Source organism: Tripterygium wilfordii, chromosome 1 (assembly GCF_013401445.1).
Source record: "Tripterygium wilfordii isolate XIE 37 chromosome 1, ASM1340144v1, whole genome shotgun sequence".
Taxonomy (NCBI): Eukaryota; Viridiplantae; Streptophyta; class Magnoliopsida; order Celastrales; family Celastraceae; genus Tripterygium; species Tripterygium wilfordii.
Window position 1 is genome coordinate 1,728,302 of NC_052232.1, and position 13,921 is coordinate 1,742,222.

The following is a 13,921-nucleotide window of genomic DNA, read 5'->3' on the forward strand; positions in this document are numbered from 1 at the left end:
CTCTCTCTCTCTCTCTCTCTCTCTGCATATTGCATGGGTGATACTGTTTGGCGTGACGATATTCAATTTTTTGTATCACCTTTGGTTTGGACCACTTTTTTTTTTTTTTTTTTTCAATTTTTATTTGTGAATTCCCTTTCAACCCTTGTTTGCTCTCCTATTTATACTACCCTTTATCCTCTCTTCCTTCCCTGTGTGGAGAAGAAGAAGCACTAAAATAGGGTGTTTTTTTTTTATATCTAGGGTTTGTAGTATGTTCATTCTCTTATCGTGCACCGGCATCGGTTGAAGCTGCCAGCATGATCTTAACCTTCCTCTTCTTTATATGTTGGGGAAAGATCAGATCATGTGGCAGTTTCACCTGTTGTTTGTTGTCACGAAAACCCTAATTTGAATTCTTCAGAATAAACCCTAAATTTCTCTTCTTTTTTTTTATTAGGGTTTTCCATTGCTCAATCCCAATATAAGGTACGTGAATCTTCTATTCCAAGATCTGGGCTTATATGTGTTTCTTGGGTTTTGCCTCTTTTTATGTATGAAATATGTACGGATTTGCTTATCCTGTGTATTGTTGTTTGTGCTTTTTACTGTACAAATATACTATTTATGTCAAACAAACATGCTTTGGTTTGTTAGGGTTTAGAGTGACAGGGATTTTGTGTCTCGGTGGAGATCAACAATTTCAAGGGTCCTTCAGGTGCTTTGGTGAGTGAGCCACTGAGCCTCATCAATAATATTAATTCCCTTAATCCACCGTACAAATTAACCAATTTTGTTAATTAATTAGGTAATTAATTGTTCTGTATATGTAATTCCCTTATGTTCTCTCTTGTTTTCTGGGTTTTGCAGTATCAGGTACAATCATATCAGAATTCTTTTTAGGGTTTCAGTGAATGTCTATTCACCTAGTGTACATACATATATATTTGAGAATTGATGCATATTGTGTGAGAATATATATATAATGTGTGTGTGTGTGCTATCTACGGTTTGTGTGGAACTGGTTTCCTTTTTATATCCCTCGTATTTGAACAAGAAATTCAAAATTGAGACAGATCTTGCCATGTAAGCCTTAATTTTTGCATATCCTCTCTTCTCCTGGTTTTTTTTTTTTTTTTGAAAAATGTGAACTACAGGTTGTTAGAAGGCCCTTTTAGTTTAAAGACTTGAACTTTACTTTCTTACTTTGTTTTAGGATTTTAACCACTTGAGAGGTAGTTACATGATTCAACAACGAAGCTGAAAGAGAGAGAGAGAGTGTGTGTGTGTTCATGTGAGGTTGGATTGATGATGTAATATTATGTACAGAGTAATTGAGCTGTGGTCAGTGTGTGTGTGTATGTATATATATGTATATGCATATATATATATATATATATATAACCTGATGATGCATGTGTTGGACAATCTTATGTAATAGGATTCATGTGAAGGTGAAATCATGGAGTAGTATTCATGAAAATAGCATTATGAAGAAAATGCTTCAAATATGGGGAATCTTGGATGACCATTACAGTGGAATAGTAAGCTTGTCTTATTTCAAGATCTCTCTAGCTATATATACACAAACCCATATATGCCTTTATGTTCTTACATCAGTACAATTTTGACTTTTCTATATTTCCACCAATCTGAAGTACAATGAAGAAGATATCATATGCTAGTGTTTGAGAGAGGTAGATATTACTCACACACACACACCAAATGTGTGCATATATTAGCTTTTCCTAAAAAAAATTAGTAGTTAATATCTTGTAATTCTTGAAAATTATTCAGGTTTTTGGATCATCCCTCTCTGTTAACCTCTTGATAAGTTGTTGGGTGTCAGTTTAGAAATTCGAACCTCGAGATAGTTTAGTTAGTTATTTTTTTGGACTTAGGGCATACGCCCCTGAGGTCAGGAGTTCGAACCAATCAGCTGGGATATTCTTTGTGAGATTATGGTTCCGTGGGCTTGTCGCAATTCCATGCCCTTTCTCGCATGGGGTTCAGTCTAGTCTTATTTATCGTCAGCGTGGTGAGAGTTATTCTAACGACTCGAGATTTATGCCCACTCAACTGTCCTAATGACATGTTCCATCAGAAAGAATTAATGGAGAACTTGCGTCTTCTGGCCGAGTTGGAAGGAATGGAGAACATAATTTAAATTTTTTTAGATGATATTGTATGATCTCTTAAAATTTCTTTCAATTTAATTAACCTAAAGGTGGTAGGTAGTTACCATTTCTTGGTTTTTCTCTGCACAAATAATTATATCATTAATTGTTGTATTGTATTGTATGTGAATATAGATGGATTTTGTTGGAGATTGGGCCCTCTATATATCTCATTTGGTATGTTTATGCAAGTGTGAAAGATTCCACATTGCTTTCATTTTCATTTGGGTGCCAAAAATGTATAAAATTGATTCTCCCAACTCTTTCCAAGTATTTGATATGTCATCTGTCCATCAATAATGGTCAATATCAAGGTCATTATAGATAGATAGATATAGCTGTTTTTGTGTGTATGTTGGTGGTGCAGATGCCTTTTTCAGGGTATTGGATTTAGTCATTTGAAAGCTATGTATGTATGTATGTATGTGTCTCTTTTCAAGGAGTTTTTTTTTTCGGTTAAGTTCTTTTCAAGGAGTTGATCTAAATTTCAGCTAATTAAGATGTGATATACAAGCTCAATCAAACAAAGAAGAAGATGTCATATACATATAAGTGTGTGTGTGTGTATATATATATATAAATGCGTCACGCCCTCTCTTTGTATATCTATAGGGTTCGTGTGTGTATTTATGTTGCTCATACAACTTCTTCTTTTGGTTCATCAAAGTGAGAGTAGTACATATATATCATATATGTAATTGATCTATATCTAGACCTACTTGGATGTCTAGTTTCTAAACCTAGCATTAACAAAAAATAAAAAAATTAATTAGTTCAGTTCATTTTGTATGTTGTTGACCTTAAATAAATTGACGATTGCTCGTAAATTTTTTTCGCAAATGGTGTGGGGCATTCGAACTTAAATATCACCAATCAGGTCGAGTATATACCTTAACCACCTCGACTGAGGGATTATTGGCGCTCATAATTTATTATTAATCTACATTGTTTTGCCGATTTGGGTATGCATAATATTTGAATTTTCAAACATTATTGCTAATAGCGATAGTAGCTATGGATTAATTAACAACTAACTAACGAGATTGACTTGGTTGACAATCGATTGGGTTAGGCATATGTGTGTCCAATGTTCGATTTCAATTGCAAGCATAATTCTCGGTGGTATTTTAAAAAAATAACAACTATTGAATGGAACACAATTTTGATGAGATTCATATATATGGTTTATATTGATCAAGACAAATGAAAGGAGCTCTCTACATGTGTGGTGTGCTTATGAGTTAGTTTTCAAAACTTGAAAATCATGTTTTTGTTTTGAACTCATATACAAAGATATCATGATATATCAGTGTCCACACTCATGAAAATCTTATTCATCATGCAATACTGAATTCAAAAATCTAAACTCCCTACACACCCGAATCACTAGTTGGAGTGATAAAAATGTTGAGTATCACCATGATGACCGGATTCTAATCTTCACTCCCCTATTTCAAAAAAAATAAAATATAAAAAATATATATATAAATTCCTTTCCCATATACCCATAATACTTATTATCATTGTGGATAGTCAAGAATTTATCTTCTCCACATAGCATATGAAAATGTTTTGGAGTAATTTGTTAATCTAATTCAATTTTCATAGCTAGCACCAGAACAGGAACAGGTAGTATTGTATTTTGACGACAAGCCAATGTAATTAGACAACGTAATAACGAAAGTCAATATAATTAAACAATGTAATAATGTAATTAGATAACTACCAACTTAACTAGTTAATGTAGCCAACTTGAGAGGGTACAGAGCCCAAAACGAAGACAAGTTTCAGTCCAATCCCTCTAGGCCTAATTAATACCTATTAGACAGGCAAATGCTTAGATTCACCTGTTCGTAGAGACCATTGAGTTATTGTTACCATCTCTTTGAGATCAAACTGTATAGACTCGCAAGATCTTAAATTTGATTATCAACAGAATCAATATCCTTATTGTTACCATCTCCTTGGGGTCAAACTGTATAAACTCGGAAGATCTTAAATTTGATTATCAACAGAAACAATATCCTTATAATCACACGCTGCTGCGCTTTGGCTCAATTTAGCTTGTCATCAAGTAAGAAATTACTATGCACACAGGACGAACAACCCTAGTTTAGACCCATATAGCCTCGTCAAGTTCTGTTGCTCTACAATTGTTTCAGAGGCAATACACAGTGCGAGAGAAACTGATGCCACAAGAGACAAAACTTCCTGCATATATATGATCGATTCATACATAAAAACGTTTCTTTACATGAGCCCTACTTTTACATTCTTCCCTCTATGAAGCATTTGACATCTCACCCTACACTTACGATTTCTATCAACTTTCAAGGACCATGACCTCAACTTTCGACATTAACCACTGCCTAGAAGGGAAAACCTTGCGATTATGCATATCTATTGCTGATAATTTACAAAGGAATCTGAGAAATGAAGGATCTATTGGCACAGGCCGGTCTTCCAGAAATGGCAGCACTAGCAAGTTTAACAGTAGAACATTACTCTCTTCACGTTCTCTTTTAGAGCGGGCAATGGCCGGACACCATTTTCTCCTGCTCGTGTGGTCTTAGTAGCATGGCCACTGCCATTAGAGCTGTTCTCTTGCAGTTGCGCATCTGGTTCCAAGTAGAATCTAGCACGGAAAGCAGCCAGATGTGCATAATATGCTGGAGGAACTGCACAGTAACCGGCAATTCAGTAAATGCACATAATCAGCTCAGTTATATTTGTGAGACTTGCCAAAATCTTTCTTTAATACTGTCTCAAAAATAGCCTTATTTTTCCGAGTATTTTGAGAGAATCGCTAAAGTTTAAAAGGGTCATTTTTATCAGAATATATATGAGAAACTGCGAATGAAAATGCTCACCAACAGAGACAGAACGGGTGCACCTTGCATACGTGTAACAGAGGTTGTTGGTTAAAGACTGAATTCCATCCGCTGTAAAATTGTTTTCATCCCAGAGAACATGGTAGTGAGCTGGTCGACTTGTCCCCTAAAAAACATCAGAGAAAAAGGAAACCCATTAATACTACGTTCCATGACCATCAACTGGCAGAAATACAGAAAAACAACTAATCTTTTGATGCAGCTTGTAGCAATGGCACTGAGATGCTACACATGGAAAAGTAGATGAATTTTCAGAAATAAAACCTTTCTTTCATCTTCGACATATTCATTTAACCATGACCTTATAACCACAAATAGCCATCAATTCCAGTAGAAGGCAATTAAACAGTAATCACAACAGATTACGTTTGCTTCATACATCAAATTCCTCAAACTTGGCATCTGAAAAAATTCCTAGGTGCAGTGTCCTATCACCTCTAAGTGGTTACACACAGCAATGGGCTATTCAGGCAGGCAAAACCCCACAAGGTACAGCTAACTAGCTTCTCCTTACTAAATACATAACTAAAACCTCTAAGCAGGATTTTCAATTCTTCCCGACAAAAAGGAAGGTTTCAAGAATACTCTACCTAAACAAAAGTTTCATCCACGATCAATAAGGTTTTCTTGAGATAATATAACAGGGATTGCACATCCACGATCAATAAGGTTTTGACAGGAATATGAAACAGCAAAGTTCTACCTGTATTCCAGCATGGCTGCAGAGATAAAAGTCAAATTCCGTTGGATGACAGATTTTAGTATCAACCACAGTGCCTGAAAAGACAAACATCAGTAGCTAAACATTAAAAGTCAATCATAAGCACATCTGTGCATGTGTTATGCCAAATTCGTTTCATAAGACTTCTCTCGGAAGCAGCAGCAAGAAATTTAACATTCCAAAGACTAAAATAATTTTACCAGGTAATACATTCCCACTCTTGTCTGTGCTACTTCTGTCCCTGTGGCTGTTGGCAAACAGCCGAGTATGGTGTCGTTTTTGTACTATAATGAAAGTTACTGGTGGCTGATAATTTGGTTCTAGTGAAGCACAAGCCTGCAAAGACCTAATTAATTCGAGGAAAAAGTTTGAACTCATTCACTTAATTTGCAGGACACATGTATCAATGATTACCTTCCGTATTGCATCTAACTCATAAAGTAGAACTTGATAGAACTGCCCTTCACTTACACCATCCCTGTACAAAATATATCGTGTTACTATAAGAACCTTTGAAGTACGAGAACATTTAAGATACATAAGAAGGCGTCCACGGTTTCAAGAAGACAAGCCTTCACAGCTCTTGGGTAACAAATTCACAGGGTAAGGCAATGTATCAATATAGGCATGTCGACGATAAAATCATCAGGCTCTTTCTTAAATGTCTATAAGTACATAAGACACCTAATAGCCTTTTTAAATCCAGAAGCTCCATCAAATTTCTTCTTTTATCTTTTTTTCCCTGACTAAGGCACTATAGTAAACAACACCCGTGCACATGGCTCTCGTAGTGAAAGGGGTCAGGGACTGGAAAAATATATGTTGACCTTACCTCCACATATTTGGAGAGGTTGTTTCCAGGAATTGAACCTGTGACCTCTAGGTTGCATCCTTACAACTCTACCATTGGGCCACATGTTTGGTTGTTCGCCTGTAAAAAGGTAAACAACTCCTATGCACAAGGCTCCAATGGGCGAGGTCAGAGCCCACATACTATATGGAGAGGTTGTTTCCAGGAATTCGACTAAGGCACTATGTGCTGAGAAATATTTCCAAGTATCACAAGAAGTCGTGAAGATCGTCATATGATTGATATCTTGGTTGCATATGGTTTAGATCAAACAACATTAATTATTTCTTCCAACCTACATCAACTGCTGGAATATTTACATCATCTTGGCCTCTTTGACGAAGTGACACCATGTGAAATTACATCTTCACGATACACAGAGGCAGGTCACACCAAAACAAAACTAATTATGAGACAAAAAAAAAAAGCACTCCGTATCTGTTTGCAATGCCAATGTCACCAAATTCTATTGCAATATAAAAAAAATCCATGTGCTGCACTATGGACAAAAGCATTACCTGTAAAATATTATCCTCAGTGGCTTCTGGCCAGTTGCCTTCCTAAAGGAAATTAAAAGATCCCTGACAGCAAAGGGAAAATATGATATGAGTGGCCTAAACCTTACCAAGTTAGCATAATAACATAACCTTGGTGGGAAAAGTGGTTACAAAGACACTGTTATACCTGATCATGCCACCACTAATAGTCCCACGAACAGGATCTTGCCATGTTTTGTACAAATCCTGAATGAGTTCCTGTCTGTGAGCTTGAGCACATACTAATCCAGCATATTTCGTCACTTCAGGCCAGTCCTGAGAAGCTACTACCTATAGGAGGTCCAACATTTATCAGTAATCAAAACCTCAGGAGGTAGGGAGGCCCAGTGGAATCATTACAAAGGAAATAAACATACAGCAGCTATTGAGGGGCTTGAATCTTCCCCATTCTCTGGATGAGTGACATCAGCTCCAAAAATAATGGTTGGTATGTCGCTAACTAAAGGTATTCTGCAACTGATAGCATCCAAAAGTACAGTGTTTCTACCGCCCATCTTCAGAAGGAAAAGAAGTTTGTCAAAAAAAATCGAAAAATAACCTGGGGCATTGAATGAATTGGAAGAATATATAAACACATACCCCCCACGTAATGACATTTATTTCTTAAAAGAGTTTGCAAACAACAAAGACCCATGCACTCCCTGAAAGTCATTATAGACTAAAAATGCCTTTACCCAGTAGTTAGCAGTAACAATCATTGGACCATTGCAGGCATTTTCCATCGCATATACAAACAATAAGTACAGAAGAAATTACTAAAATTATGTAATACAAACCTTTACATTGATCTTAAGCGACACATTAGCCAAGTACTGCTTGCTGATTTTGAAAACATGTTTTGTGAGACAGCATTGTGATAGTAAGCCAAGATCAGTTTCACATATCCGCTTTAGATCTCCTGAAAAAGAAATTCATACTTGGAAAAAGTGTCAGCCAATTTTCGTATCTCAATTTCTAGGAAGTACGAGTAAATTAAGTTCAAAGCCATATTATAAGGAGATAATTTGAACAACAAAACTATTGGCATACCATAGAGGGAGCCATTATTATCAGGTAAGATTGCTAATAGAAGCTCCAGCCCTTTTCCTTTGGTTTTGTTCATGGACACATGATAAACATGCTTCAAAGCCTTTTCCACTTGCTCAGGACGAGCATTGTAAATTGGAATTACTGGATCTGGGTTAAATTCCTACAAAAGAGCAACATCAAACTTTATCAAAGTCGAGGAGAGAAAAAGAACCAGAGTTCCTTCCAAAAAATATGCAGAAATGAAGCAGATGGAAAACTACCATGCCAGATACTTGGCACATTTGTGCAAGCTCGCTACAAAATCCACGAGCAACATTCTCTTGAACACTTCGTGAGAAGTTAATGCATGCCCACCGATTTACTGTCATCCCATTAATCATTTTCTGCATACCATGAGCAACAGACCACAAATTCAGTGATAGCCAGGATTATTAAAATGGAACTAAAGACTACTGTAGTGTTCATATCCAGCATGAATGCAAGAGTATACATGACTTTATAGTTAATAGTCATATAACACTAAAATTTAAACTGTAAAACTCGAAAATGTTTCGAAATCATCTTGAAGTTGTTTGATGGTGACAACATTAAGAGACCAAATAAGCATGTCTAAGGCCCTTAGTTTCTTTGACTGCTTGACAAGGTTGATAAGAAATTTGGTAACGTCCACAGACTTAAAAAGGTCATTGACTTGCTACATTCAAAAAAGTGCATTCCATTCATTACCAAGGGATATAAAGTATAAACATGCTTAATACTGAAGAGAAACATAATGGGTAAACAAGCAAGTCCTCACCTTATTCATCATATTCCACTGACCAACTTGAGGTAAACAATCCTTTTCTTTCCCAGTTTCATGATATTTTAGCTGCAAAAGGCCATGAGATGGTGAGAAATGCATTACATTTCTTCGTTGTTCTTTAACCAGACACGGTGATTGAAGAGAGGCTGCATTACCCAAGGAGCGGGGAGAATTCGAGCCTCGACAGAAGCTAGCTTTTCACTGATTTTGATCCCAAACTCCTTTGCATAAGGGTCTTGATCATAAGCATTATGTTGAATCGTCTGCTAGCAAGTGAACGCAAAAAAAATAAATATCTCACCCAAAAGAGCCAAAACCAAGAAGCTCCGGAAAGTACAACTTAACCATAAAGCATCATTCACATTCATGTCAAGCTTGTAATTTAAATGTTCATAAACTTATGAGAAGAATCATACACCCACCAAATTGTTTGGGACTAGAACTACATTGCATAACCTGAACAAACAATCTATCTACTTGAGAGAGAGAAACAAGATCAAAATGATAGAAATACCTGCAAAATGTCATTTTCCCGCTCCCTTGGTCTTTGACACGTAACTTTTAGGAGAGCAGTGATTTGTTTCTCATTTAACCTTTTTGTGTATCGTTGTCCCTCAACAATTTTGCATGCCTAGCAAAACCCAACAGCATATTGATTCAACTGAAATGTCACGTATGAGTAATGATAAACACAAAGATGGAAGGGGATAATATCAAGAACCTCCACGTACCTCCATGGGTAAATAACTTGCCTTCTTCTGGTTTCCAACTTGGAGGCAAGGTAGATGACTATGTTGAATGGTGAATCCATACATTTCTTGGAAGTATTCAACAACTGACTTCATGGTCGAGTTCTCATCAACAGGAAACCTACACAAAAACAATGTCAATACCATTTGAGAATGAAAAGGATACAGAGAATTATTCTTCCCTGTGCTGTTAAAACAAAAGGTAAACAGGCTAGATCTACAAATCAATATTTTCCAAGACAGAGAGAATCACAACCAAGGAGTACAGAGATGAAATTCCAAACAGAAAGGTCACAATAGAGATAATCAACACTTACACTAGTTCTCTTGTCGGCTGAGACGTCAATCCAGAAACACGATACTTTCTTCTTACATTACCCCTATGAGTTACTTCAACTTTGACTCCTCTAAGGGCCTTTTTAATCTGGTAAATTTAAGGGGGAAATCTAATGAAATGATATATGATATATCCAAAAAAATAATCAGCTGAGTGCAAAGTACCTTCACGCTATCAGAATCAGACAATGGCCTAGATGGAACATCTTTCCCCAAAAGTTGGCCAACAAACTCTATGACAGGAAGTGGCTCAATGAAAGCAGCTGAAGCCATATCTATAACAAGGATAAACAATGACGTATAATTGTGAGAGATCCTCTAAAGAAACTGCTAAGGCATTAAATTGGAGATTACTTAATAGTTATCTCATTACCAATATTCAGGGACAGGCCCATCTGGGTAGGCCTTATACTCTGGTAAAAGCCACACCAGGACTCTAAGCCATCCCCAAGCCTTTGTGGTGCTCTTATATCAGAAGAGAAAAAAGATCTCCCGATGGGACAATACCTTCACAAAATAGAAACATATAACTTCAGTAAACAAATTTACACTGCCAATAAAATACCATCCACACATAGCAGTATAGCGCATTCATCCCATCTCAAAAACATTGGTTGAAATCAAACCTCTTTACTGAGAGCTCTCTTAACACTATGTCAAGAATTTGCAGAACTTCCTGTGGAGCATCAGCACGCTTACCAGCCAAAAACTGGCCTAGATGATGCAAATTCGACCGAGCAACAAATTTAATTACCACTCTATACTGTCTTTCTCTTCTGCGAAGTTGTGGATCGGTATGTAGTCTAGTCAGGTACATTTATGTATCAGCAGATATAACAAAGGCAATAATGATACAGTAAATAGCATCTAGATCAGTGTTTTATTAATTTGATACAGCAATTAGAAATTGCAAATGTGCACGTAGCAGAAGTAATTAATGCTTACTTGGGGCCATTTATTCCATCATCTTCATCTACAAGCTTAATAGTAAACTCCTTCCAAGCAAAAGGAAGCTCACCAGCTGTGTAAAGACTCTTTCTGCCATCATAGGCAGGCAGTCTCATGCCTAAGTCAGATTCCTTGTACAGCCTTACAAGCTCTGCCATAATGGCTCTGTTCACAGTTCTTGATGCCACTTCAGGGGTGATGGTGACCTGTAAGAAACAGAACACAAAGGTGAAAAGGCAAACAGAACAAGGAGAACAAAAACAGAAGACCAGATTTAACACATAAATGACATTTGAAAGTAAAGGACAGCGTGGAAAGAGGAAACCTCTTCCATTTCATCTGCAGTGCAACAGGGGAAGACAGAAGGGGGAAGAACAGCGTATACGTGTTCAATGTCAGATTAAGGGGCCCAATTGCCATACCACATAAAAGAAACAAGAACTACAAACACATCAAAGATCAGAGCTTACATCATAATGGTTCAAGTCCTTTTCTGGTAACTCGGCTAAGAAGTGGTTCGCCTTGACTATACATTTTGTCCCAACTTGGCCATAACCAGGCCTAGGAGCAAAACTCAAAGACTTGCTCGAAGTAGGGAAACCCATCTCCATTTCACAAACACTGCCCCCATTTTCAGTAGACACGTTTGGAGTTGTTTCCAAACTATCACCGGCTGGGTTTACCGGCTTACAGGCAACGGTACAAGGCCTGGAACTGGGTCTCAGACAGGCATCACCTTGATCAGATTTTCTACCACCTCTTCCCCTTCTTCTTCCTCTATTTCTTGAAGGGGGTGAAGGCTGGTTCTGGATTTTAGTGTTTTGGTGTTCTTGGAGTGGTGGACCTTTCCCATTTTGAGCAGTTTTTGGAGTTTTCTGGGGTGGGTTCATAGAGTATTTAAAGTGGGTTTTGATCACAAGATGCTGCTCTGAGCTCTCTTTCATCTGCCTTATAGGCATGTCTGTTTTCTGCTTCTTTTTCTCTCCTCCCTGAAATTTATATGCAAAGCGTTCACAAGTTGTTTCTTTTCACCGAATGGCACATACGCAAGCCCTCCTAATGTTTGCTTATTTGCCTCACAAAATGGGGACTATAGCTGCTGCTGGAAACACAAACAAGGAAAATGGGTGTCAGCAAAGTGAACCAAGAAAAAGCAGAACTGTAAAGAAATAGAAATAATGATGATGACGATTAGTCGATGATGCATATAAGGGTATGGGTAAAGACCAGCCTTTTATTGCACTTTGCAAGCATTACTATTCCTTTGAAAAATTGAATGCCCAACTTTTCACCTCTACTGTGTCAAAAATGAGAAAAACCAAATCTCAAGAACAAGAGTTGCAGTTTTTTAATCTGACTGGTGACGCCGGCCAGAAGCATTGATTGGGGAAAGCAAGTGCGAGTATGTGTGTATACCTAACACATTTCACATCTATTTAACTGATTTTTACCTTTCATACAATATTTTTCCATGAAAGTTTGCTTCAAATCTTTTGACCCAGAGAAGAAGTAAGGAGATCAAAACACGAAACCCAAACCAAACAAGTGAAAACCAGGTCTGCAACTCGAAAAATGGTGGCAATGCGAGGATAAAACTGACCATCACCCAATAAACCAAACCAAACCAAACCTTCTTCAGATGGTTCTATTAGCAAAACCCAATGACCATAAATTATCAAAACAATGCAGGACTTCGAGGAAAATACAACTAAATAGAAACCCAAGAAGCTGAAATGCCAGTGAGACGACAATTTTCTTTGGCCTGTCCCTACACCCAGAAGTCCAGAACTCTACATTTTTTTAAAAAAATAAAATAAAACCTCCAATAAGATGTATAAACCCAAACAGATAAAAACACAACAAGAGCATTAAAATGTTTAATTGTTATAAAATGCATATTTGAGACCAAGGTCTTCTATGGAAAAGAGAGTAAAAACACACAGACAAAAACAAAGTACGGGGACATGTATACAAAGAGAAGAAGGAATGTACATTGGAAAGGGCAGTAGAGAAATCACTCTCTGTAGGATTGAAAATTAAACGACCCATTAATCCCAAACTAACAACCCCCCAAAAAAATCCAGAACCTCACCTCACCCAGATAAAATAGTAACTCCTTCACTGCACAGAGAGGGAGGCAAAGACCTGGAATTGGTGGGAAAAAAAAAAAAGCAAAACTGGTCGGTGTCTGAGATTCTGAGTATGGTTTTGTTGGAGGGGGAATTCGGGGTTTGAAGACTGAAGAGAGGAAGAGAGAAGATGAAAATGATGAATCTTTATACACGCATGCAAGTGCTTTTGGTGTTTTCTTTATCACGTGTAAAAGGCCTTTTGAGGTGGTGAGCCCCCTGTGCCCCTCCCCTCTCTCTCTTTCCATTGCTTTTGCTTTTAAAATCCCGTCTCTGTCTCTCTATCACTTTCTTTCTTCCGTTTCGGGTCCTGAACCGATCGCGCAGCCTCGGGGAGGTACAAACAAGGAAGCAAGGAAGCCACTCTCTATCCATCTACTATTAATTAAACCAAGAAACAGAGACCCTGTGGTTAAAGTAAAAATTTGTAATTGCGTAGATATATATATAACATATATATATATTCTAGAGAGAGAAAATGTGGGATGTGGAGATGGAGAGAGAGAGAGAGAGAGAGAGAGAGAGAGAGAGAGAGGAGAAATGGGTAGACAGGGTAGTGAGGATATTTATAAAAAAGCAATTCATATACAGAAGAAGAATAATTCGAACTTACAGTCGTCGCTCCTGCAGAGTTTCACCATGTGTGTTCGTTGTCTCTGTCTTAACTACTAGGTCCCTATGGCTACGCAGCAGCAGCAGCAGCAGCGATGTTGAAATCCTTTTTAGTTTTTATGCAAACCAAAAACCATTTTT

At 37.4% G+C, this 13,921-nt stretch overlaps 1 protein-coding gene and 1 long non-coding RNA gene across 5 annotated transcripts; one reads left to right on the forward strand and one right to left on the reverse strand.

Annotated features, from left to right (window-relative positions):
* Window positions 1-2,377, forward strand: LOC119997010. The gene is made up of 2 exons (XR_005467939.1): window positions 1-468; window positions 637-2,377. It is a non-coding gene; the product is annotated as an uncharacterized LOC119997010 (long non-coding RNA).
* Window positions 2,378-4,258: 1,881 nt separating this feature from the next.
* Window positions 4,259-13,496, reverse strand: LOC119984728 (protein argonaute 10-like). Of its 4 annotated transcripts, none has more exons than XM_038829051.1 (22): window positions 13,132-13,496; window positions 11,510-12,141; window positions 11,037-11,245; window positions 10,718-10,867; window positions 10,465-10,598; window positions 10,257-10,366; window positions 10,073-10,179; window positions 9,738-9,876; window positions 9,521-9,637; window positions 9,162-9,269; window positions 9,001-9,072; window positions 8,465-8,587; window positions 8,205-8,364; window positions 7,952-8,073; window positions 7,532-7,669; window positions 7,303-7,445; window positions 7,137-7,199; window positions 6,183-6,246; window positions 5,969-6,104; window positions 5,751-5,824; window positions 5,027-5,153; window positions 4,259-4,834 (listed from the first exon to the last, which is right to left on the reverse strand). In XM_038829051.1, the coding sequence occupies exons 2-22, from the start codon at window positions 11,996-11,998 to the stop codon at window positions 4,644-4,646; spliced, it is 2,976 nt and encodes a 991-aa protein (XP_038684979.1). In that variant the 5' UTR covers window positions 11,999-12,141; window positions 13,132-13,496; the 3' UTR covers window positions 4,259-4,643. The 4 variants fall into 4 exon arrangements, with proteins under 4 accessions (XP_038684979.1, XP_038684846.1, XP_038684777.1 ...); XM_038828918.1 differs by having other exon boundaries at window positions 4,260-4,834; window positions 10,718-10,894; window positions 11,510-12,138; XM_038828849.1 differs by having other exon boundaries at window positions 4,260-4,834; window positions 10,718-10,894.
* Window positions 13,497-13,921: the final 425 nt, after the last annotated feature.

Bases quoted from the DNA above. Each gene is read 5' to 3' on its own strand.
- LOC119984728 (XM_038828918.1), bottom strand. From the start codon at position 11,998: ATGCCTATAAGGCAGATGAAAGAGAGCTCAGAGCAGCATCTTGTGATC. The intron at 9,270-9,520 runs GTATTTCTATCA...ACTTGCTAGCAG, and splicing joins GGGAAAATGACATTTTGCAG to ACGATTCAACATAATGCTTA. The intron at 6,247-7,136 runs GTAATGCTTTTG...TATTTTGTACAG, and splicing joins CTGAGGATAATATTTTACAG to GGATGGTGTAAGTGAAGGGC.